The sequence below is a fragment of the Cavia porcellus genome, unplaced genomic scaffold (genome assembly GCF_034190915.1).
Source record: "Cavia porcellus strain 051 isolate PalLab524CR breed Dunkin Hartley unplaced genomic scaffold, mCavPor4.1 scaffold_26, whole genome shotgun sequence".
Lineage (NCBI taxonomy): Eukaryota > Metazoa > Chordata > Mammalia > Rodentia > Caviidae > Cavia > Cavia porcellus.
The window spans coordinates 47,608,715-47,634,006 of NW_026947509.1; the positions used below are offsets into that span (position 1 = coordinate 47,608,715).

At 39.9% G+C, this 25,292-nt stretch overlaps 1 protein-coding gene across 12 annotated transcripts in view; it reads left to right on the plus strand.

The window, feature by feature from the left end:
• Positions 1-25,292, plus strand: part of Unc80 (unc-80 homolog, NALCN channel complex subunit) — a 201,309-nt gene that overhangs the window by 123,581 nt on the left and 52,436 nt on the right. For 10 of the 12 annotated variants that reach the window (XM_063237423.1, XM_063237430.1, XM_063237427.1 and 7 more), the window contains 13 exons: positions 2,102-2,209; positions 3,283-3,421; positions 7,004-7,185; positions 7,715-7,846; positions 11,094-11,280; positions 11,844-11,975; positions 14,548-14,691; positions 16,596-16,696; positions 17,555-17,641; positions 20,908-21,091; positions 22,599-22,693; positions 24,141-24,230; positions 24,828-24,929. In XM_063237423.1, the coding sequence (XP_063093493.1) occupies positions 2,102-2,209; positions 3,283-3,421; positions 7,004-7,185; positions 7,715-7,846; positions 11,094-11,280; positions 11,844-11,975; positions 14,548-14,691; positions 16,596-16,696; positions 17,555-17,641; positions 20,908-21,091; positions 22,599-22,693; positions 24,141-24,230; positions 24,828-24,929 (1,683 nt within the window). The remainder of the gene's footprint in view (positions 1-2,101; positions 2,210-3,282; positions 3,422-7,003; positions 7,186-7,714; positions 7,847-11,093; positions 11,281-11,843; positions 11,976-14,547; positions 14,692-16,595; positions 16,697-17,554; positions 17,642-20,907; positions 21,092-22,598; positions 22,694-24,140; positions 24,231-24,827; positions 24,930-25,292) is intronic. The other 2 variants (XM_063237424.1, XM_063237429.1) reach the window with 1 other exon arrangement.

The window sequence follows — 25,292 nt, forward strand, 5'->3', positions numbered from 1 at the left end:
TGTACAATCTTCCACGGATCATTAACTCTAGTAGAACTGTCTCAACAATTAATCTTGGCCTCTTTTAGTGATAAATTGCCTTATCTTATTCTTTTTCTGCCGATTTATCCTTAACTTGTAATTTCACCCATTCATATACATCTTACAGGGTAGTGAAATCTATTTCACTTTAAGAAACTATAGATCCCATCAGGACTAGGGTCCTCCATCCTGTTTCTCTGTCCTTCTATGAGAGTACTACATTGTTACCACAGAACAAAGCACCTATTCACAGCTTTTAGTCTGACCTAGAGGTCATGCCCGTAGAAATACTTAATTCCTCCACTCACCTACTGAAGTCCTCATCACGGTGAACCCATCTCTCCCAGCTACCTTCCAAGTCTTACTATGATTTGAAAATAGCTACTACCCTATCACTGTGCTGTGAAGACTCTTCCAATTCCCTTGCATTCCCACTGGAACAAGTACCCTAATGGTTATAGGGTTACCAAAGCACACCATGCTTTCTAAGGAACCATGCTGCCATATTAAATGTTTGATACGTGGGAAGTTTGACTTACACCAGGAAGCAGATTAAACACAAGCTCATTGCCCAGCATATCAAGAGATAAAATAAATGTGCATCCTTTTTCCACTATGCAGAGTGTTTTCCTGTATTTGTCTGGTTACTCATTTTTACAATTTAATTAAAAAAAATGTTTACAAGTATCCCTGAAAAAGACAAAATGTTAAGCCAGAGGATAAAGGGTAAAATATATTATAAAATTTGAAAATTGTATTTTAAAATAATTGTAATGACCTGAAGAATACTTATAAAATCATAATGAATTATTTAAGACTGCATTTCATATACATAGCACTATCACAGTTTTGCTAATATGCATACAGAGAATAATAGGCCAAGAGGAGCCAAATAATGACTATCATTGAATTGGACATTACTGGAATTTTTATATTCTTTACAGTCTTCCTGTCTTTACCAAATGTTCTGTAATATACATGTGTTGTTTTAATAGGTAGAAAGAATAAAAGCAGAGAGATACTAAATTATAAATATCTTTATTCTGAGGAACCTCAGATATACTCCCACAATAACAGGAAAAACTATTGCTATATATGGTTTTAGAACCGTTTTTCTGTATGCTGCTTTTCAAGTCACAAGAAAAAAGTACGATGCACTATTTCTGCCCTCAAATGGTATGTATTCCCAGCTATGCATCTCCACTTTTTTTTCTTCAGGAAACACAGCAAGAGTTCTTGTCTCCCATTAGACTTATTGAAAAAATTGGTACCACACCAGCCACACATAACAGGTTCATTGTTTTGAATCTTTTCACCAGAGTTTCGAAAAAATTTCTTGCAACATTCATGTACTTTTAGATTTGCCTTTTACTTCAAAATATCTCCATCTATAACACTGTGATGCTTTGTCTGGTATTCTTGAGTCTAGTTTTTCTTTCTCTTGGCATAAAAGAAAAAGTGTTTCATTGACATGACACTGAAAAAAAAAACAGATGAGCTTTCTTCTGTGAAGGAGAAAGATTCGCTCTTTGAACATCCTGGAGTGCAAAACTAGGAAGACTCAGAACTCAGGATGAATAAACAGGAGCTGGGAGGGGTGACACTGCTCCTGGGTGCTCCGTGTTCCCCAGGGGTCGGAGGGAAGAACTGTTTCTGCCTCCTGAGGGAGTTGAGTTGGGTTTATCCTGGACCCAGAGACCCTTTGAGAGAATGCATTTTGTCTGACTTACTGTTTTTAAACTTTTGTATTTTTAACTGCCTGATGGCGTATAATTAACCCTGAAATGCAAACCAGCTTCTTGGCTTTTCCTCATTTTACGAATAGCCACCTTTGTGACTTGGTTGAGTTACTTCGCCTCTTGGGATTTCCTCACATGTAAATGAACGGTTTGTTACCAGTGATCTCTGAGTTCACATTCATCACAAAATAAACTGCTTCTCTAAATTTCAGAAAATATGAAAATCCCTTCAATCATTCTTCCCATGGACGGTGGTTATTTGGAGAATGGGAGAGAAATAGAGCCCCGTTGGTTTATGAGAAAACACGATGCCTTCACCGGATGCTTCATTCCCTTTCTAGTGCTCAGACAAGTCGTGCCTGAGGACCCCTTCCCTGAAGAAGCGAGTTTCAGACGCCAACCTGGAAGGGAAGAAGGACTCTGGGATGCTGAAGTACATCAGGCTTCAGGTATTGGCACCTGGTTCTAAGGTATTCGTACGGCATTGTCACGAGGAGGCTCCAGGTAGCCTGTTTGTTTGGGACAGGTGATACAAATTGGCACGGTGTTGGCCCAGTCCTTTCATTGGTGAGCAGGAGTTGTACCAGGTGTGCGAGGCTGCATGTCCTTCTTGCTAGGTAGGCAGCTTCCACAGATGGCTGCGGGCCGGGGCAGGACTTCTCCACCTCCACCCGTCCAGGGGAGCTGCCTGCCTGCCAGTGTGGGCAGCAGCTCATGTGGATTTGGAATTCGTCTGGATTTGTATCCCACAGCCACTGCACTGGGATTAGGGCAATTTATTTACTGTCTCTTTATCTTAGTCTCCTCATCTATAAAATGGGGCTTCTAGCACCGACTTATCTTCAAGAATTTATGGGTAGGTTAAATAAAATGGTTCAAGTACTTACATATTCAGTGCTGGACACATTGTATATTGCAATTACAGCCTAAGTTCTAAATTGTAATAACTTTCGCTTTTGAGGTGGGAGTCGGCAAGCTTTCATGTGTTTCTGGAAAGCACTTAAAATGACTTGCCCAGCACCTACATTTACCATCTAAATGATCACCATAAGTATCTGAAATAATGGATTAAATAGGATTTTGTGGGTGGATATTGGATCATAATTATCACATATAATGTTTCAAATGGAAATGCCACCCAAGTTCATACTGGCTTAGAAAACTAATTTTCTAAGGGAACTGCCTCATAAATTAGAGACTACTTGCAGCTTTCAGTGGAAATATACTAAAAGGAAGGAAAAAAGAAGGCTTGAAAAAGTCCTGATAGACTTTTAGTATCTTTCTTTTCTTGTAGACTTATACTTACTTTGAATTTCATTCCTTGGGTGATCGCAAAGGCACTTTATGATAAAAAAAAAATTATACAATTAGCAATTTTACTTCCAATTTATTCTACCTAACAAAATATAATGCATAAGGTCATCTAAGGAAAGTAGAGAGAAGGGAAGTTGCTTGTAAGTTTTAAGAAGGCAGCGATCAGTGTTGTAAAGGATTTGAAGACATGTTTTCCATTTTCCCCCAGGTGATGAGCCTATCCCCTGCTCCCTTGTCTCTGCTGATTAAGGCAGCACCAATCCTGACAGAGGAGATGTACGGGGACATCCAGCCAGCTGCCTGGGAGCTGCTGCTCAGCGCGGATGAGCATATGGCAGGGGCAGCAGGTAAAGAAAGACCATTGGGGCCTGGCTCCTGCGGCCCCTGCCAATGCTGATCCAAATGTCGAAATGGGAGACAGAGGGTTTTTTTCCTAAGTCAGGTTGACAGCTGTTGTTAGATGTCAGGTAGAGTTGTGCACTGCAGTTTTGATCGCTTCCTTCCCATTTCATTGTGTGGTTTGCACAAAAGCAGACCTCTCGTTATATGTGTTGGTTAGCTTTCTATCACTGTGACAGAGTTCCTGAGACAGTCAACTTATGAGGAGAAGAAGGAAATTTCGGCTCATGATTTTAGAGGTTCTGGCTGATGATCTCATGATCGAGCAGACCCCCTGCTTCTAGGCATTTGCTGGGGGTGCCAGACAGGCTTGGTGGGGAGTGGTGACGTAGCAGGACTGCCCACTTGCTGACCAGGAAGCAGAAGAAAAATAAAGAGACCAGGGTTCCACTATTCCCTCTGGGCTCACATGCCCACTGACCCCATTTCTTCTCACTAAGCCTCATTTCCTTAAGACCCACAGACTCCTGGCAGCACACTGTGGGGGACAAGCCTTGAGCACACAGGCCTTTTAAGGATGATTAATATTCAACCATAGCAGAGTGTTACCAAATCATTCAGAATGATGTTCCCAGGGACCTACATTCTCACAAAGATAGACTTCTTCTTCTGTTAATTCTTGTATTTATCATAAACCGCTCTCATTAACATATATACATAATGGAATTCTTATTCGTGTATATAGGTACATGGGCATTTCCATAGCCATGCAAATTTGCATATGTATGCATATGTGTATATACACATATATGTATATGTGTATATGTATGGTGTACCCTAGACCTACAAGGATTCCTGAGAAACAAAAATTCCTGGAGAAGGAAATGACTGGTCTTGAGAGACTCAAACCATTTTGTTCCATTTGAATTTTAATATATGCATTTCACAATTTAAATGCCTATCAGTATATGTCAATGTATTAGTATGTACATGTTGCAAGTTTCTGTTTCCACACAAATGAAACATACTATAAGGACCTTTTCTTTTTGCATTTTTATTTATTGGAGACCAATTTTTAACATCAGCTTATAGTTTTACTTGACTCTTAAATGGCTACAAAGTATCCTGCTAGATGAATGAAAATACCATAGTTTATTTACCCAGGACTTGTAAATTGAAATGTAAGTTGATTTTAGCCTTTTGCTGTTTTTTACCCTACTGCAACAAATAACTTTGTTAAAAAATGTGTTTGTTCAGTGAAAGCTCAGATGTTTGCTTCTCTACCATGTGCTTCTCCGAGGCAGCTGCAGGAGCTCAAGTAATGGGACAGTCATGGATCAACTTCCATGGAAAATGCCCACAGCACACTGGACTTTGAGAACAGCTGGAAATTGGCAAAACAGGGCAAATGATTTGGGCATATTTACATGGGTTTGGAAATGCACTGGGCTCATTTGGAAAGCCTGAGGTGATAAGTGGGGTAACTTATGACGCTAAAGCTAGTAAGAAAGACCAAAGAGAGAGGTGCAGTCTGGGAACACACTGGTGTATGTGGCAGCTGGCTGTGTGAGCAGGTGGGGTCTCTAGGCAGAATCAGTAGAGAACTAAGAGCAGAAGGATGACCCTGAGCGCTTGGCCTGCTCGACCTTCAGAGGACCAGAGAAAGAGACTGGCTGGAAAAAAACCAGAAAAACTGATCCGAGCTGTAGAAACCTTATAGTCTCAAGCCATAGAGATAAAAGAGAATAACTCTTCAGACAGGTTCTTACCAGGGTAGTAAAGGAAAACAAGGATTGTAAAGTACTGTTGCATCTGCTGATTGGCGAATATTACAAGAAAAGTATTTTTATACAGAGATGAAAGCCAAGCCCTGCAGTGTTTTAAAGAATGAGCATTGTCTTAAAAAGTTTAAGCAGGGGCCAGTACATTTTAATGGAAAGTGATGAAGAAAGGTCGTGATGTATTCAGCTGGTAGACTAAAAAAGGATTATCAAAAGCTAATGATCATAACAACATTTATAATAGGACCATACACTATCTTGTTGGTAAACGTTTTATAGATGAAGAGTCAGAGGGAGAGACTTACCCAGATTTGCACAGAAAATCAAGCCCAGAGCTGTGAGTGCCTCTGTGGACACCCATCCCTTCATCCCACACTGCCGGGGACAGATCAGGCCCTAGAGCTGTGTTGCGCTCTTCCCTTCCCTTATTGCATGGTGCTCGCTGATATTGTTTTATTGTAACATCAACCTCAGTCAGGTGTCAGCATCATCGTCGTGATCGTCATTTCATTGACAGTTTATGAGTGAAGAAAGGGAAGCTAAGAGATGTTATGAAGCTTACCCGAGATCACAGAATAGAGAAGCTCTAGAGCCAGGACTCAACCCCAGTTCTTTTTTTTTTTTAATTTTATTTAAAAGGAAAAAGAGAAAAACACAAAACAAAGCGGTGTAAGGGTACACGTAATACAGAACTACAAAAAAAAAAAAAAGTAAGAAATCACCTGTTAATAGATTACATATTATCATCTTAGAAATAGTTGCTCAAATCACAGTATCAAAGAATACAAAGTGGACATTCAAACAGAGAGACTGCAAACAGCTGTGTTCAATGATCCAAAAACATTAATATAGTCAGCTATTTAACACCCCTAAACATACTTGCTGTTATATCCGTTAGAGCTCTTTTTTTTTCCCCTCTCTTTTTTACAACAAAATTTACACATTTTGGGTTTTATTACTCCTTAGTTCTTATTACTTTTTTGGGGGGCGGAGAATAAAGTCAAATATGGCAAAATCATGATTCCCCATTATGTGGCCTTGAAGCCTTATAAAGTTTTCACTTATTAATTGGAAAGGCTTTATTCTGGGCTTCTTGATCAACCCCAGTTCTTCTAATGCAGCTGCCTGAGCATGTTTTTACGGGAAGAAAATGAGTTTTTTGATTGCTACGATTTCTCCGATTCATCTATCTATGCTTTAGAGTGTGTTTCTGTTTCATTGTTGATTAGCTTTATAATTTACCATGGCACCTGCCCAACTCATGACTGCCTGCTTGCAAGGCAGGCGCTTGTGCCGCTGAGCTAAATCTCCAGCCCCTACCTGCCCTTTATCCTATTGAACAAACAACAAAAAAAGAAAAAGTATCATGACACAGGAAATCTCTTATTGCTTCTCAGTTTCTTCTATCTTTCGGAAGTATAGACATTTCTAACAGAATCTATGACATGGCTTTGCTTTTAATGCCTAGCTAATGTCAGAAAATTCTAGCCATTTCCTAAAAAGCATATTACTGTGTTTTTATCTGCTTTTTTACCCTGAAATTTCCTTCCCACTGTGAGCCAAAGTGAGCTTTGCTTAGCATGAGTTACTGCCATGCTGTTGCCTTTGCCCTAGCTGTTGACGGATATGGGGAACTAAGAGTGACGTTTGGTCTCCAAGGGCTGAGGCAAGCGGGCTTTGGGGAGAGCTGGTGAAGTGGTTCTGCTAGCTCAGGGGCATTTGCAGGAGCCAGGAGCAGGTCCCCTTTGTCCCTCACCTCAGAAACCATGGAGAGTCTTACAAAGCACTGTTGCCACTGCCTGTCTTTAGCTGCCATGTTCCTGCTGTGCGCTGTGAAGGTCCCTGAGGCCGTGTCGGACATGCTGATGTCAGAGTTCCACCACCCCGAGACCGTGCAGAGGCTGAACGCTGTGCTCAAGTTCCACACGCTCTGGAGGTTCCGCTACCAGGTGTGGCCCCGGATGGAGGAGGGCGCGCAGCAGATTTTTAAGGTGAGAGCCATATGTGGGAATTAGTTTCTCAAACCCACCCTCAGAGCCCCGGTGCGTAGCCTCAGCAATGCTTAGTGTCTCTCTCTAATCATTCATGCCCACTTAAGTCATGCGTGGACAAATTCTTCTTGCTGAAAACGTTGAAATGTAAAAGCATGTTAAAGTAAGAAACTGATTTTCCGTAAGCCTGAACAGCTTAGCACCAATTCCAGAGGTAAGGACATAAACAACTAGGTTATATATTCCAGGTGATTTGCTGGATACACCCATATAGATGTTTTGGGGAAGATGGGGTGATTAGGATGGTGGAAGTCACTCATCTTACCGAGGTGCAACCTGAGGCCCACAGTCATCCTGTGCCCCATAGCAGGAAACCCTGAGAAATGAACCTATGTCGTGATGCTTGTTTATTTCACGTACAGTTGCGTAGACTTTTAAAGCTGCCTGAGGCAGATCGTGTGGTAATTACACGCACTGCAGTCTTTACTGCGTCCTCCTCACACTGGGTTCCTCTGCTGTCCACGGGCAGATCCCGCCGCCCAGCATCAACTTCACTCTGCCCTCGCCAGTACTCGGGATGCCATCCGTCCCCATGTTCGACCCCCCGTGGGTTCCACAGTGCAGTGGGAGCGTCCAGGACCCCATCAGCGAGGACCAGTCTGTGAGTACCAGGCTCGCGGGTGCCCACCTGTCCCGACGCGGGCAGTGAGTGCACCCCAGATGAAACTACACGTACGAGACAAAGGGTTCTCTCTTATGGTAGCAACAGAGGAACAGTGCAGAAAACCGGCCACAGGGGGATGTACTCCTAGGAATAGAAAGCACTGACATCTGATAGTGTGTAGTTGGAGTCTTCCAAGTTTGGTTTTATAATCAAAGCAGCAGCCACCTTATAAGAAAATGTGACGGTTACACACCATAGAGTGCTAGCGTGCCGTAAAGAAAGATAAACTTGAGCCATTTATAGGGAAAAATGAAGGTATCTTGAGATCAGAATGTTAAGTGAAATAAATCAGGCTTACATCGCACATGGTTTCTCTTATAGGAGAAGCTCAGAGTAAAAATAAAGAGCTAAGTAAATGATAGATAATAGGAAGTGGGGAGGGAGAATGTTCTCAGAGGGAAAGGCCCAGAGGTGGGAGAAGGGAGGGGTGGGAAGGGATGAAAGGAGGAATTAAGATGTGTCGTGTACGTATGTCAGCTCCGTGCAAGGAATGTAAATGTTACGCATTGCAAACATACAAAAAGAGGGAGGAAGGGGACCGAGGGGAGGGGGGACCAGAGAGGGAGGGAAGAGAGAGGGGATGAAAACGGGAATCAAGATGTGGTATGAGTATTAACTCTCCGTGAAAAATGTAACCATTATACATTGCATATGTGTACTAATAAACTTAATAATAGAAAAATTTTTAAACAAAACTATTGAAACATTAAGCATTGATTTCCCAGCCAAAGGGTGGGAAGTCTACCTTTGCTACTACTTATTATAAAATAAGCATATTCCCTTACTCCACAATATGTAAACTATCTGAGGTTACAAACAGAAGAAAGAAGAGAATGGATGTCTTGGTTTGTAGCGTTCCTCCTTTTGTTGGTCATCAGTATCACTACCACCAAGACCTCAGATCTTGCATCACTGGTATTTGTGATGTAACTCTTTATCAGCTAAGTTTAGACCATAATCTACCTGCAAACAACAACCAAAACTATGCATCTTTTGAGAAACTCAATTTGCAAAAATATAGCTTATAACTCATAGAATAGCATTTTCTAAATTTTGAATAATGTAAAATGTGGGAAATAAAGCAAAAGTAGAAAAAGAACACCTCTCTAGATATATCTACCATTATTTTTATCTTGAGCATCCATTGGTATACAAGTATTAAAGGTTTTAATACACCTCATAACACACCCAAGAAGATACAGTTTTACCTTATATGTTTCACCCTATACAAAAACTTCTTTCCTATTTTAATGAATACATGTTTGTTTCCTTAACTGACACTTTGAATAGCAAAATATTTTAAAGTCAGACTCCTTTGAAAAACGTATTATGCATAACTTTTCTGGGTGTGTGCAGTTTTCTCTGAAGAACTTTCTTTTCAGCCACTGCTTTTCTATATTAACAGGTTTGCAGTGCGTACAGCTTACAGTGACCTTGAGGGGTACATCATAAGCTGTACATAATACAGCCTGGATTTATTTTGGTTTCTCCTCTTTCCGCCCTCCCTCCCCCTCCCCCCCATTTTCACTCTTCCTGATATTATTAATGTGCACATGGCGTTCTTTCCGGTACATGGCACATCTTTGTTCTATGTGCTTTACCTTCCCCTCCCACGGTCCTCTCACCACCCCGCCCTTGGATGCCTTCCCTTTGCAAGGCATGCATCCCCTCATCTCTTTCTATCCATCCTTTGTTGTGTCCTGTGTTTGTACTTTTCCTTACTCAAATGAGAGACACCACATGGCATTTAAACTTGCATGTCTCATTTTTGCTCAATGTTATATTTTCCAAGTTCATCTGCTATTCTGCAGTGCAGAATTGTTTGTCTGAACTCTATTGCTTATTTTGTTTTAATTCTTACACACGTGGGATCTTCAAATCTGTGACCCTGTACCAAAGAGAAAGGCACACCTGTTTCTACTCCTTTATATGCAGTAATTCCAGCCTCTGAACTATGAGCATGGAGATCTGGGATGCTTCTCCAGTATAGGTTCCTGTTTCAGTCAATGAACTCTATCCCACCTTCACAACAGATTTTAAACTAAGCTCCACAGTACTATATTTGGAACACATTTTCTTTGTCATTCTTCAATTCTTACCTTATCCCACGTCAGCAGCCAGTTTTTGAAACTGGTTTTGAAAACGCATTGCTGAGTGGCCTATTAAGTGCTCTTCCTTGCTGTTGTGTTATCATAGCAGCCTTTTGTCTTACTGCCTGCAAAGTGGGCTTCTAAGAGTGCGGCCCTTTAGCAGAGTAACGAATACCTTCTCTCCGTCTCAAGAGCCTTGGGACTATAGGGCAGCAGAGAAGGTGAAATTGCTGTTACAGAGACATTACTTCAGGTGGGAGTGAAGAGTTCCAGGGATCAGTTTCCCACTCTGAGACCACTGACTGCATCCCCCAAACCACTAAGAATTTGTCTCAGTGTGGGCACCTTGATTAAGGAAGGGAGACATGGATAGGATAACCATGTCGCAGACTGCATTTTTCTCCTGTTTTGTTGTCTGGTGCTGAAGAACGGATGAGCCCTAATATTTTTTCCTTATGCCTTTGCTGCTGATTAACATAGAATCAAATTTTATATTCAACGTTAGTAACTCTATCAAACCTCCTGATTTCCACTCAGTAACTTTGCTTTTACAAATATTAAGTGTGCCACTGTTCATCTTTGTGTTCACAGTGTAGTAAATGAGATAAATCACAGATACGACTGGTTTATATGAGACATACCTCTCTGCCCTCCCCTCTTCCGTGGACCTGTTGTTCTGATTTATTCACCCTATATAATAAATGTCCTGCCATTTAAAACCAGTTCAAAAAGTTTTGTACCAAACTTTATTTGATCTTACTGTTTAAAGGATGAGTCATTGATACTTCTCCCCAATCCTAAGAGTGAAACAGAATTGTACAGAATTGTTTCCAGAAGTTATAGATATTCTCAAAAAATTCTGACTAGAGAGTGCTGTTATACATAAACTAGAAACATGGTGGGAAAATAAACAAATCTCCATAAAACCAGATCACAGATGCCCTGGCATTTCCTAAAGATGAATAACCACATTTGTGTAGTTTGTCAGCTCTCTCTCTCTCTCTCTCTCTCTCTCTCTCTCTCTCTCTTCTCTCTCTCTGCCTCTCACCTCCCAGGAGTCACAGCTACATAAACTTGCCTTTGTGTCTCCTCAGAAATCCTTTTCAGCCCGGGCTGTGTCCCGTTCCCATCAGAGGGCGGAACACATCTTAAAGAACCTGCAGCAGGAGGAGGAGAAGAAGCGCCTTGGCCGAGAAGCCAGCCTCATCACGGCCATCCCTATCACCCAGGAGGCTTGCTACGAGCCCACCTGCACGCCCAGCTCGGAGCCAGAGGAAGAAGGTGCCCTGTGCTCTTTGGCTTTCCTGGGGCTGCATCGCAGGGAAGCAGACCCTGCTGCTCTGGGGGGGTGACACAGGGTGATGCGTCCCCTCCATCTTGCTCTCATTTCCTAACATTAGTGAAAGAGGCAGGATGTTTCCACAAGTTCGGACTGGCTATTTCCGGATTCCTTAGCCACACTGAGTGACCCTGGCTGCTGATGGCCCAGGCGCTGGCTGTGATTCGGGAAAGAGCTGAATCCAGAATGCATGTGCCAGTCATTGCAACCCATCTGGCTTCCTTGAAAACGGGGTCAATCAATGAACTGTTTTCAAGACAGGTTGTCATAACGGAATGACTTAGGAGCCATTCTACACTCTGTGATTCTCTGCTTTATTTTTGCAGAAAGTTTTGGGAGGGATTTGTTGTTTCTGGAGGAGGTTTTTGATTTTTCCATTGCTAACTACACTCTAAATTACATAAGCCTAATGTTCGGAGTAGAGTGTACACTTGTGATGAGAATAAATTTATGTTTAAAAAAAGAAAAAACAGCCAAAGGTCACACTCTTCATTTTGCTTGCCAGTAGAAGAAGTCACCAACCTGGCGTCCCGCCGGCTGTCCGTGAGTCCGTCCTGCACCTCCAGCACTTCCCACAGGAACTACTCCTTCCGCCGGGGCTCGGTCTGGTCAGTGCGCTCTGCGGTCAGCGCCGAAGGTGCGTGCGAGCCTGCTGCAGATGCGTCCTTTGGTCCTCAGGGCTCACATCAGCATGCCATTACACAGTCTTTATTAAATGCCATAACTTGTTTGATGACTTAAAGTTTAAAAAATACGAAAATACAAAAAATTTTTAAAAATTGTTGATGCTATCCCCAAACTGTCACTTTTTATAGTCGGTCCGATTTTAATTAAATTTTGTACAATAATATTGTTGAGGGTACAGAAGACATTATTCTTGAGATCGATGGTTTTTCACCTTGGCTGAACATTGCAATCGAACAGGAAGCTTTTCTTTAAAAATATCCAGGGAAGGAGAGGAGGGGAAGAGTACATGAAAAGAATTAAGGTGTGCTATGTATGTGTACCCGCTCCCTATGGTGAACGTTATCATTGTGTACCGCCCATAGGTAGCAATAAAAATTAAAATTAAGGGAAGCTATCGAGGCTATACCCAAAACCAAATTGGAAGCTCTGACTCTGGGAATGTGCATTGATATTTTACACTTTTTGTTGGATAATTCTGATACATGCATGGTCCTAGGATGCCTTAGAATCATTTAACAGCCAGCCGAAGACCGAACCTCATGCCGGTCCTGACGTGAAGTTTGATTCTAGGTGTGCTGGGAGGTGGGAGCCAGACTGACCAACGTGGTGTTTTAGTTCCAAGAATCTGAGAAATACGCTTTGGTATTACTGGACGACTGGCCAAGACTCATCGCTTCATGATTATACAAATTTCACTGCGATTTATAAAGTCAACAAAAAGATATAAAGAAACAGAGAAAATAGAACTGTGGTTCTCAACCTTTCCCTCCACAGCTCTGGGCTCTTTGAAATAAATGAGTGATGCTAATTAATCACAAAAGTATGAGGGACTTCTATGTTTATATAATCTTTTTATTGTGATATAATTCACATGCCATAAGATTTGTCCTCTTGAAGAATCACTGTAATTTTATTTTTTCGTTATCCTCCAAAAAATTCATTCTTCACAATTTCCCATCTCCTGGCCAGAGCAAATTTACTGCCTTTTTCTACGGCTCTGCCTATTCTGTGTACTTCACGTAAATAGAATAATATAATATGTGACCTTTTGTGACTGAATTCTTTCACTTAGTATAGCATTTTCAAGGATCATCATGTTCATATGTTACAGTTGATGTTGCAGAAAAATACTTTCTCTCCAGATATGCCTGAGGTCTACTTGGTTTATAACTGTAGTCAGGTCATCTAATCTTGCTAAATTCTGCTTCGTTCTATTCATTACTGAAAACGAAACTTTAGGAACTCCTGTGGGTACTACTGAATTACTCATTTCTCCCTTTATGTCTGTTTTTGCTTCATATGTTTCAGGGCTCTATTATTAGGTGCATAACTGTTGTATTCCTGACACATTGACCCTTTTATCATTATTACATGGCCTTTGCCTCTACCAGAAGTTCTTCTATTAAAGTGCACTTTGTTTAGTAGTATAGGCAAGCCAGGGCTTTTCTGACTACTGTCTATGTGGTCTATGTGGTCTATGTGTCCTTTCCCATCCTTCTTCCTTTGATTTGTATTTTTGAAACTAAATTATAGTCCTTACATGTAACATATACTTGTCATGTTAATCATAACACTAATTCTTTTTATTAAATCACAACTAACTTTTTATTAAAATATTTAGTTCATTTACATTAACTGTAATTATGGATAAGGTAAGATTAATGCCTGCCATTTTAAAACATTAAATATTTCCAGTTTCCTTCTATCTGTTTTATAATAGGTATATTTTAAACGTCAAAGTAGAAAATAAACATAACAGCTGATTAAAATCTCTATCCAGTAATAAACACATCTAAGCTTCCTTGGGGACAGTTGCACAGACTGCTTTTCTTCCTATATATGATTGTATTTTCTTGGTTCTTTGCATGTCTCAGAATTTTTTTTAGTGAAAAGTGAATAGTTTTAATTACATAATACTATTAACTCTAATACTTTTAATTAATATTTTAATATAATACCTTTAATTATATAATACTTTTAATTATATATTATATATAATAATATAAACAGCAGCTCTGCAGTTTAGACACCCTTTTTCCTCCTCAGGGTCTGCTGCTGTGGTCTGAAGTTGTGAATTTATTATCAAATGTACATGTCAGTGAAGAAGAGAGCATTAAAATGAATGGGTCGAGCCATTCGTACCTTAAACGTGTGTGTGGGTGCTTTCTCCTGCCCCATGTCACCATCTCTCACATACATGCTTGTAACAGTTCCACCTGTGAAAACTGTCTCAGTTACTGCTTGGAATTTTATTTTCTGTGATTTTTGTGTTATGAGTTGATCCGCCTGCTCCAGAATGTCTTAAGTTTCTCTTCAGAAGTAAGACCTATAGTAGTTAGGAAGTGGGCTGGTTTTGTTTTAACACAGAGAAGCCTTGTACAGCAACTTGCCTTTTAGAGACTTCTAGCGTTTTCTGTGGGTTGTAAGGACTGCACCACTGAGTAGGTAAAGCCAGAGCTGCACACCCTGGCTGTGTTGGAATCGCATCACTAAGCAGAGGCTCTGATGTTGTTCCCCTGCAGACGAGGAGCACACCACCGAGCACACGCCCAACCACCACATGCCGCAGCCCCCGCAGGCAGTGTTCCCAGCCTGCATCTGCGCGGCCGTGCTGCCCATCGTGCACCTGATGGAGGACGGGGAGGTGCGTGAGGATGGAGTCGCAGGTGAGGCTTCCGCGAGGCCGAGCACTGATTGCTTCATGCATGGAGAGCAGCATGTTCTCCATCGCATAATGGCTGCGATAATTGTTGTTGCTGTTCTGGACCGCATAATCCACACGTTATGCTTATACATTTGCAGTACACCGTTCAAACACTGTCACTTTCTCTACCTCCTTCTCCCTCTACTTTTATGACCAAAACATTGCATTTAAAATAGGCAACTGTGTCCAGAAACATCGTTTATGAGACCAAAGCAAAACACCCTTACTTGATAGTGTGGAAATCAGTTGTTTTGACCACCTAAAAACCTTAGCTATTAACCTGATACAACTAAAGCTATTTTTCCTATTTGATTAACTTCCCAGAAACACTAAAGAGAGTAACTGCAAAATGAAATGAAAAACTAGGAGACAAGCTGTTTTATTTGTAACAGACCAAACGCTAATATTCTTAATGTTAAAACTAAATAATGATTTTTTTAAAAATCTCAACAGAAAAATGGGCAAAAGCTATAAACATATCTACTGACCAGCAACACCTGTACACAAAATTATTGTTTAAAATGAAAATGAAAACTTATATTTCAGTTACAGAATTGGCAAAGAAAATACCCATAGTTGGTGAAACATGAAATTTGGTATAAATGTTACAGAAGACAGTTTTATAGTATGGATTAAACACAGAATTGTTTTCTAGCAATTTCCTAAAAAAATAATGAAGGCTATATAAATGACATGGTACAAAATAACAAATATTTAGAAAAATTTTAATGCCAAGCCACAGGCAATTAATCTTGTTAGCATCACATAATGGCCTTCTGTACACATTAGAAATCACATTCTAAAATATTAGTGCAAAATGTGTTTTTCATATTGCAAAGTAAAAGCTGAATATGAAACAATATTTTCTATGTAGTATTTAAATGTATGTTGTATGTAGGAGAGGACATATTGTTACTGTTACTGTTTTTATGCTTAGAATACATTAATAGTTCTCTTTTTCCCTTCTTATTCTCTATGTTTCTGTGTTTCCAGTATTTAACTCCCTTACTGCAGCTAAGAATATTTTTAAAATTTTGTAAAGACATTTTTAACCAATTTGAACTTAAGAAGAAAAATTCAAGCCTATTTGTATTTATGAAAGCTAGAGATTATATTATGTATTTCTTGTTCATAGTTTTGATTATACAGCGTCTAGTTTTTGTTGTATGGTTCACAGCCAAGTCATTTATTCAAAATATAGGTTGAATGATAAATTCATGGTCAATTCTAAACTCCTGCTTTACTGTTCCTTCTGCTCAACTGCTTATTTAGTCTGGGCATTTCTAGCAAATTTCATCTGACCTCCTTCTCCAAAGTAGCACTTGGTCTTTTATTAGGATGATTTATTCATGAGAGTTCCTCTTAGAAATGGAAACCTAATTAATACTGGCTCAGCTACTTTATTTTGCTGAAGGAAATACTGTAAGCATCCATGCAAACAGTAATAGGTAACCCATAATGCCTTTTTAACCAAAATATATTTTCAAAAACAAAATAATTACTTTAGGAATTTACCTGTACAATAAGCTATGGAATATGCATTTAGCTTAATAAAAACTTACTTCTGCTAATATTAGGGTGGTTTCCATAACAAAAGCAACTAAGTATGTACATAGTCTTTCCTAAAGCAATGCTAATACCAAAAACCATTTTCTAGTTTTGATTTCCTTTGCCTTACATGTCAAATGTTTAGAGATAGCAAAAACAAAAAACAGTTACCTTTCAATTGAAAAGGAATTCAGAGAAGCTTTTCAAGGCAAGAGAGAAAGAGAGAGAGAGAGAGAGAGAGAAATTAAGAATTATAAATTGAATAATAGACTTCTCTCCTTTGAAAGACAAATACTGAATTTCTTTTCTCTTCCCAAGTGAGTGCTGTGGCCCAGCAGGTCTTATGGAATTGTCTAATTGAAGATCCTTCAACAGTGCTTCGACATTTTCTGGAAAAACTGACCATCAGCAATAGACAAGTAAATCCCTCTTCCTTTAAAGTATAGCTATAAAAATGAACACTATTTTTTTTAAAAAGGAACGAAGAAGGGATTTATAGTTCTTTGCATGCAGCGTCGGTGTCTCTGATGTCATCATAAGTAGTTTGTAAGTTGTGATCGGTGTTCACATCCTCCACCAAGCAAGGAGCTGGTGCTCCTGACCACCCTAGAGTAAGACTGTCTCTAATTAAAGCAGTTTTTTGAAAACAAAAAATGCCCTGATGATTAAAAATTACTAGTTCATCCCTATGTCATGGTTATATTTGCTTAAAAACTAGGCTTATGGTCTGAAAGCTAAGGGTAGTTACAGACTTACGGATTTATCTTCTCTTGGCTTCACTTTAGCTCCTTGACTCAAAATCTAGGAAACAGAATTATGATGTTTGATAAATGTGGTGCACTTAACAGTGTCTCAGCAGAGACTTTTGTTCCATTGCCATCACTCCTGGAAGGCCTTGGCAGATAGACTAAATATGCAGCTTTCCAGTGGTTTGCCTGTGACCTAGCAAGAAGGGCTAAATTTGTCTTTTTTATTATTATTTCGAAAATAATAATTCAAAAATAATTTCGAAAATAATTGTCTGACTACTGCTTAGTTATCTTGGTATGTTGCACCTCTCTTAGGAGAGAGGTGCTCCAGACAATTTCAATATTTAATGTCATATATACTGTAAGTATAACTGTATTGGGAAAATGATACCACATTGAAATATTGAACATAATTGAAATTAACTGTTGTGCAATAGAAAAAAGATCTCCCTAGTGTTTCAGAAATTAATTGTATATTCTACAGCCTGGTGAATGAATGAGTCGCTAAAAATTCTGCTCTTCTTTCAGGATGAGTTAATGTACATGCTGCGAAAACTCCTCTTAAATATTGGTGATTTTCCTGCTCAGACATCTCACATCCTGTTCAATTACTTGGTGAGTTCCAGCACCCAGAAGATTATAAGCATTCATTTCCAATGAGAAGAGAAGTAGGCATGCAGGGAAAATGTCTCAAGATATTTTTTCAATAAATCTCCGTGGGTTGTATGACTGAAGTGGGTGATGATCAGCTAGCATCACCACTTTCAGTGTGCGTGTGTGTGTGCGTGTGAGTGTGTGTGTGTGTGTGTGTGTGTGTGAGTCCCTTCCTGCCACAATCTTTGTCGTACGATGGAGTCTTAGTAGATGCCTATTTCCTTGGTCTTCCCACCACATAATGCAACTTCCTTATAGTGGTTCAGGTCATTTTTTGTCATTTTCTCCTTTTCCTTTTGTGCTGCTTAAAGCACACACACGCCAACATTTCCCTCGATAGAATCTGCGTATGTATTTTTCCCTGCCAACTATCTATGCTTTAGCCTGTTCTGATAACTCCTTCCTTACCCCTCCAGAATCTTTACTGATTTCTCCCCATTCTACTCCTTACTCTGCAAATGAAAATGCAGTTTGGAGATTGAGGCATGACAATTATCCTTTGAAACCGCACCGTAATTGAGGCAGACAGATAGGAAACTCATGTCTCTCTGGGGAGGTCTTTCCTTCTTTCTCCCTCACTAGCATCAGGGAAATAGTTATCCCTGTGCATTTACATCCACAGCCCGGTGATAAATTTAACTCACATTACAGCTCTGCGGGGCAGAGAACATTTGTAATTCCTTTCTCTTGTGTGGGGCTAATTTGGTCTCACTTCAGAGTGCCCGCTTGCTGGCTGGAAAGGGACAAAAATATAAATAAGTGTCCAATCCACTTTTAAGTTGAGACTAACACAAAAATATAAACAGTACTTCTAGGCTGTGTTCAGTTTCTCTTGGATGTAAGCCTGTAGCCTTTAGGAATCCTCCTGCTTCCCACGGACTTCTTTTCTTAGACTGCATAGATTGAGGAGAAGGCTTTTCTTTATGGTCTATGCTGTGTTTCCTGTTTGCCCATTAATGAGACAGAGCTCTTTAGGTTGCTTGATACTTGGCTGTCAAAAGCAGAAGGAAGCCTGGGCTGCTGTGACCTGAGGCTCTGGCTGGTTCTGGAATACTGAGAATGTGGGCCCTTCAGTCCTAGGCTCCGTCAGGACATTTAAAGCCACTGTCAGATTTGGCCTGGTGCTGGAGCTTCGGAGCTGGAGGAGATGCGCGCACCTCTGTGGTGTGAAAAGGCTTTTAAAGAAGTTTGATGTCCAGATAATTTAAAGGAAATAAATCTTGAAATCCTCAGTTTATACACACGCACCAGGGCTCCTGGAGTTAATCTGCGGTCTCAGTCACCACTGTCCTGCTGTGATAAGCAAGGCCCACCCCACTGTCCTAGGAGTCTGTCACCTGGCAGCACCCGCAGCCATTCAGAAAGAGCCTCAGTGTGTCTTAGTTTAGGGAAGCTGCATTTTGGACTGATGGAGGCACTTTAAACTCCTCAGGCTTCCCACCTCTTCTGCCTTTTGTAGGTTTCTGCTCCAGGTGAGGTTGGTTCTGGAGGGTATTTCCCCATTTAAAACCATCAGAGCAGATTAGCTTAACAACACTGGGCCTTTCGGTGTAACTACAGAGCTTTCCAGGACTACCAAAACTGTCAAGAAAAAAAGGTGGAAACCTACAGAAAAAAAGTTTGCATTCTTTCTTTATGATTTTCTTGTACATTATTAAGTAAGGTAATCATGGAAATCAGAAGTTATTTCATTCGCTACTACAATATCAGTCCTCAACATATTTCTGCATATACAATGTTTAATGTATTCCAAGTAGAGCATTCTTAGGGAGGTTATTAGATATATTACACCACTTACTACAAGTGGTGTTTGGGGAAACATCCGATACAGGTATTAGCTTTGGAGCTCCCAAATGAGGTGATATCTGGAAACGTGACCTTCCTCCGCAGTGTTAAGTGAAATACATCAGACACACAAGCTTAACTATTGCATGTAGATATATATATTTATATGTAGGATTAAATATATATTTATATATTTTATACATTTATTTTATATATATATGGAATAAGTATATATTTGTATATTTATTTATTTATATATGGAAGTAAGTATATATGGGAATAAAATATGTATTTTATTTATATATATTACATATATGGAAATATCTATTTATATATTATATATAGAAGTAAGTATATATGGGAGTAAATTTCCATATTATATATGGAAATAAGTATATATTATTATATAAGTACGTATTTCCACATATATGTATATATTTCTATATATACTTGTTCATATATATTATATTACATATATTATATATTTAAATATATTATATATATTGAAGTAAATACATATATATAGGAGTAAAATAGAAGATAGGTAAATAGGAAGCAGGAAGAAGTTCAAATAACTCCCCAAATTATCTGTTGTTTCAAAATATTTTCAGATAAATGCCAATTTGTTTCATTTACACTACTAGTTTCTTTCATTCACTGAAAAAGTTTTGGTCTTTCATATGTTTGTTTCTTCCTTGGGAGAGAAAATTCTTTTTTGTTTATGACTCGTAGTCTGAGTAATATTTTGGCCATTCTTTTAACATTGTGATACACAGTATATTAACAGAATTGACATGTGTTGATGGATGGATGGATGGATGGATGGATGGATGGATGGATGGATGTGTGGATGGATGGGTGGCTGGACGAATGGATGGATGGATGTGTGGATGGATGGGTGGATGGATGGATGGATGGATGGATGTGTGGATGGATGGGTGGCTGGACGGATGGATGGATGTGTGGATGGATGGACGGACGGTTGCTTGGTCTGCATCTGAGTTACACTCCTTCCTGGCCACTGTTCCTTGAGAGTCTTAGAGAAGCATTTGAGCAGTGAATACTAAAGAGCAGCAAGGTTTAATTTAAAAGCAGAGTGAAGGGGAAGGGGAAAGAAAAGGGGGAATAAAAGGATCTCAGGTGTGTCTTGTACAGATACCAGATACCCACAGTGAACGTAAATGCGGTACACCCCAAACATGAACTAAATAGTAACAGTAATAGTGAAAAGGGGGAACGGGATCTAGAGATGGAGGAGGCAGGCGGGCAGGAGGGAAGGGAGATAAGAAGGATCAGCTGTGCTGTGTACGCGGACCTCCTGCTGGGGGTGCGTGTGAACCTCGCCTACTGCAGATGTGTGCGAGGAAGGAGCAAAGGTGAGAGATGGAGTTTGCGAGCCCGCGGGACTGCGGCCCTGTGACCGCTGCTGTTCTGCCTTCCAGGTGGGCCTGATCATGTACTTCGTGCGGACGCCCTGCGAGTGGGGCATGGACGCCATCTCGGCCACGCTGACCTTCCTGTGGGAGGTGGTGGGGTACGTGGAGGGCCTCTTCTTCAAGGACCTCAAGCAGACCATGAAGAAGGAGCAATGCGAGGTGAAGCTGCTGGTGACTGCTTCCATGCCGGGTAATCCAGCCCCTGTCGCCTTCCGGTGACATAACTTAAAAAAATAAAATTTTAAATAGCCCTTGGAAAACCCACGAGCTGCTTTCATTCCTGAGAAAACTTCCAGAGTTCTCACCCCAGGTATTGAATGCACCAAAGAGTTTTTGTTTAATACAATTCGAAAAAAAAAAACCATAACAGAGCCTTTAAACATCAGCATTTGCCAGATGAAAAGAGACGGCAGAACCGAGGCCCGTGTGACTCGGTCTTTGAACGGCTGCCAAGGTTAAAGGTTTATTTAAGTCTGTCATAGAGCGCCAGCTAAACGGAAAGCACTTTTGAGTGAATTTTGGCACCGCAGGGAGAGCCATATTGTTTGTGTGACACCGGCCCCACTCCTCTGTGAACTCAGTGAGAGGCAGCTTTATGAAAAATTGGAAGAGAGAAGCAGGAAGAGGCAGAATCACAAAAGAACACTACATGTGCTCCAAACCCTTGGTACTCTCCATCTATATTTTGCGTAGCCTGTTTGTCTTTGAGATGAATATTTTAACCAATCTTTTAGCTTTGGTTGCTTTCTATGAGAATAGATGATTATACATCTGTTGAAATAAAGAGAAAGGCAAAATCATACAAAGACCAAGACACAGATCTGGCAACAAAGAAACCTGTGTTAAAATCAGCGCTGCCTTTTATTAGTCATATTCCTGAGGCTCACTGAGATAAAGATCATTTTTCTGTTCTCGTGTATAAAATATGAATATGATTCATACTTCACTGTCACAATGAATAAAGGAGGTTAAGTCTATAAAATGCTTGCTGGCAAACCTGATTCACGATAAACAATCCATATATGAGTTGTGTATCTATGTGCTGTGTAGATTATCCAAAATATTGGCCAGGTATTATTATAGCAAAGAAATTCATATTGTCACACATATACTTAAAAACAACTCATTAAAAAAAATCAAGGTGGCCAGAATATTCACAAAGGTTTGAAAATAAGGATTCAAGGGAAATAAATAGAATACAGAAAATTATACTTAAGCAACTTTTCTGGTGCCTGTTTTGGTTTTGTTAATCTCTCTCTATATATCTCAACTGGCATCACCTGGTTATCTCATTTAACAGACTAGGATGTATTATTTCTTGCAGTGTTTGTGTGAATTTGGACTCTTCCACTAAGTACAGTAAATGTATGTCTTTGGATAAGTTACTCAATTTCTCTGTTTCCTCATTTGTAAGGTGAAGATTATATTCATGTCATAGGTTTGCTCTGAGAGTTAAATACAATTTATGCATGTAAAAAGTAGATAACAGCATTGGAAACTCCATAAATAGAATGGTAGCTAAAATTATTTAGTGCAAAATATTTAAAACATATCTTTAACTATTAAAGTTCAATGCATATCTCACATTAAGTGTTTAGTAGCAATATCATCTTATTGATATTATTTTAATAGTTTATGTTTTAGATACAAATTTTCTTATAGTGGGATCCATGTGTTATGATTTTCCCTTTCGGTAGGCACCAAAACCTTGGTTGTTCATGGACAGAACGAGTGTGACATCCCAACTCAGCTACCAGTCCACGAAGATACTCAGTTTGAAGCTCTCTTGAAGGTAGGAGTGATTTTTGACAGAAATGATTTTTTTCTGCACAGTTCCTCTGGCTACCTCTGTGAATAACCATTTTAGGTTAAATGACATTTTTCTGTCTCCAGTGGGATGTGTGTCATTCTTTACTCCTTGAGAATTTGCAGCACTATTACATCCTTAAATGAATTACATCCTGAAATGATTGTTCCCACTTTCACTGGTATTTTTAGCCTTTCATTAAAGTAGGCGTAATTAGGGAGGTTCTGTCTTGGCTACAGGTAGCAGCAGAACCCTCTAATGTTGTTCTTGATTCCCCTGGAATACTTTGAATTTCAGCTCATGGGCTTTTTTCGGATCATCACAATGGTTCTGGGGTTCCCAGCATTTTCCCACCGACGGCACTGGAATAAACGCTAGGTGTCAGCTGGTGATCCATGCCAGAAACCCTTTTTGTGACAACTACTTGACTCTGTATAGCCTTGACTTGTCATTGGCAGGTGTTATTGGCAAAGCAGGAAATACATACCTTAGAGAGGTGACGGAGAACTCAGTGCACATACTGTAGCAGGCTGTTTGTACAATTGAAAGCTCTAAAACGTTTGCCATCATTGCCTTAGAATAAATCAAGTAAGAAAGTGTTTTCTGATAATTACGGCAATGATTCCCCTCCAAAGAAATGCAATCATCCTACTCGTACAGGCTACACACAGACACCTCAAAAGAGTGTCTAAGCCAGTGAGGCAATTTCAACAACCACTCGATTGCGCTCCTCACACCAAAGGACAGGACAAATGAAAGACACAGCACCATCCAAGCCTGGTTCCACGACAGCCAGTGTGACCTAATGACTCACAGGACCTCTCTTTCTGTTTTTTCCCCCTGCAGTACTGAGATACTAGTTCACGCTATACAAGTTATCTACATGCAAATCACTGGCCCTAGAATACAGCATCCAACAAGTTCTCGACATACTGTAGTTTGGATTTTCATTGATGCTATTACTAAACACAGAAGACCAGTAGGTGCCACTGCATCTCCATAGACTATGACTCAGTCCAAATTATAATTGTGTATCTTTAAGTACTATGAGAATGAATAGCTTATATTATATTATCAGCCTTTGTGCCTCATTCTTGGTAACTTCCTGAATGTGTATTCTCATGTATATGGACTTACATAAAATATATAAAATGCAAATACATATAAATTTCTTAATAAGAAATTATTGTTTCAATATTTGTATCTTCCAGCTTACTACCTGGTGAATATGGGTTTGTGTTTGTTTGTGGTACTGGGGATTAAACTCAAGGCTTTGCATAAAACCATATCTCCAACCTGCTTTCTTAAATTTTTATTTTGAGACAAGGTCTTGCTAAGTCTCCCAGACTGACCTTGAGCTTATAATCTTCCTTCCTCACCCTCCCTCAAACAATATGTTCTTGAAAAACACTTATTAATATTCTCATTGTAGGAGTGCCTAGAGTTTTTCAACATCCCAGAATCCCAGTCAACCCATTACTTCCTCATGGATAAACGATGGAACCTTATCCACTACAATAAGGTGAGAATGAAGTAGGGGTGGGCATGATGAGTGGGGTCTGCATGACTTTGAACTACAATTACGCCACCTTTTGGCCCTTTGGTGTGTCTGCCCAGAAAGTTAATAATATCTGTGTTAAGGGAAAAGCAAATAAAGCCAACCAGTTATTCATCATGATTACATCAAAGCAAAAAATTAGGTTGCCCGTTATGTAAAGAGTTGGAATTGCAATGCTGCTGTGATTCTTTTTTCTACCGTGTTACATATGACCATGGTTACTTCATTTACTAAGCAAAGGGCAGCCTCAGGATGACCCCCGGCAGCACTTTACAAGACCTCCTTCTGCTCAAACATTGTTTGTTGCCCTGTCTTTGGCTCCATGGCTCCTGACACCCGTACAGGGATGCATGATGGGACACACTCCCCTCTGCATGGACTAAAGCTTTCCCAAGGTAGATGTTCACTATCTCTGAATTTTTATAGAATTGAGGAGCATAAAAGTAATCAAGAATCAAACCATTAGAAAATAATTTTTTTGGCTGACCTTTGAGTGAAGAAGAAATGAGAATAAAATTAACTATTTAAACTTTTTTTGTCTCTTTATGTAATCCATCACAGACCTATGTTCGAGATATTTACCCCTTCCGGAGGTCCGTGTCCCCACAGCTGAACCTGGTACACATGCACCCGGAGAAGGGGCAGGAGCTCATTCAGAAACAGGTGTCCGACCACTCGCTTTTATTCTACTTCATGTCGTGGAGACAGACAGTCCATAAATGTGTCACCAGCCCTGAGACTGTGTGATTCCATTATGAGTCTCTCTGGAGAGAGTAAATGAAAGGCCTTGCTCAATAGATTTTTTGCTGAAAATAATGTTTGTTTTATACATAAATTGAATCATGAGGTACAAGCACTAAGAAAAACATCACTTGGAAAATACTATGATAAATCTTTGCATTTAAACAATAAAAATGTCTATTTACTCCCTAATTTCAAGATATAGATATTCATTTCACATTTTTGTAAAACAGGATTGGAAGTCTACAGATTGCAGCTATCAGATAGATGGTTGTCCCAGAGGTC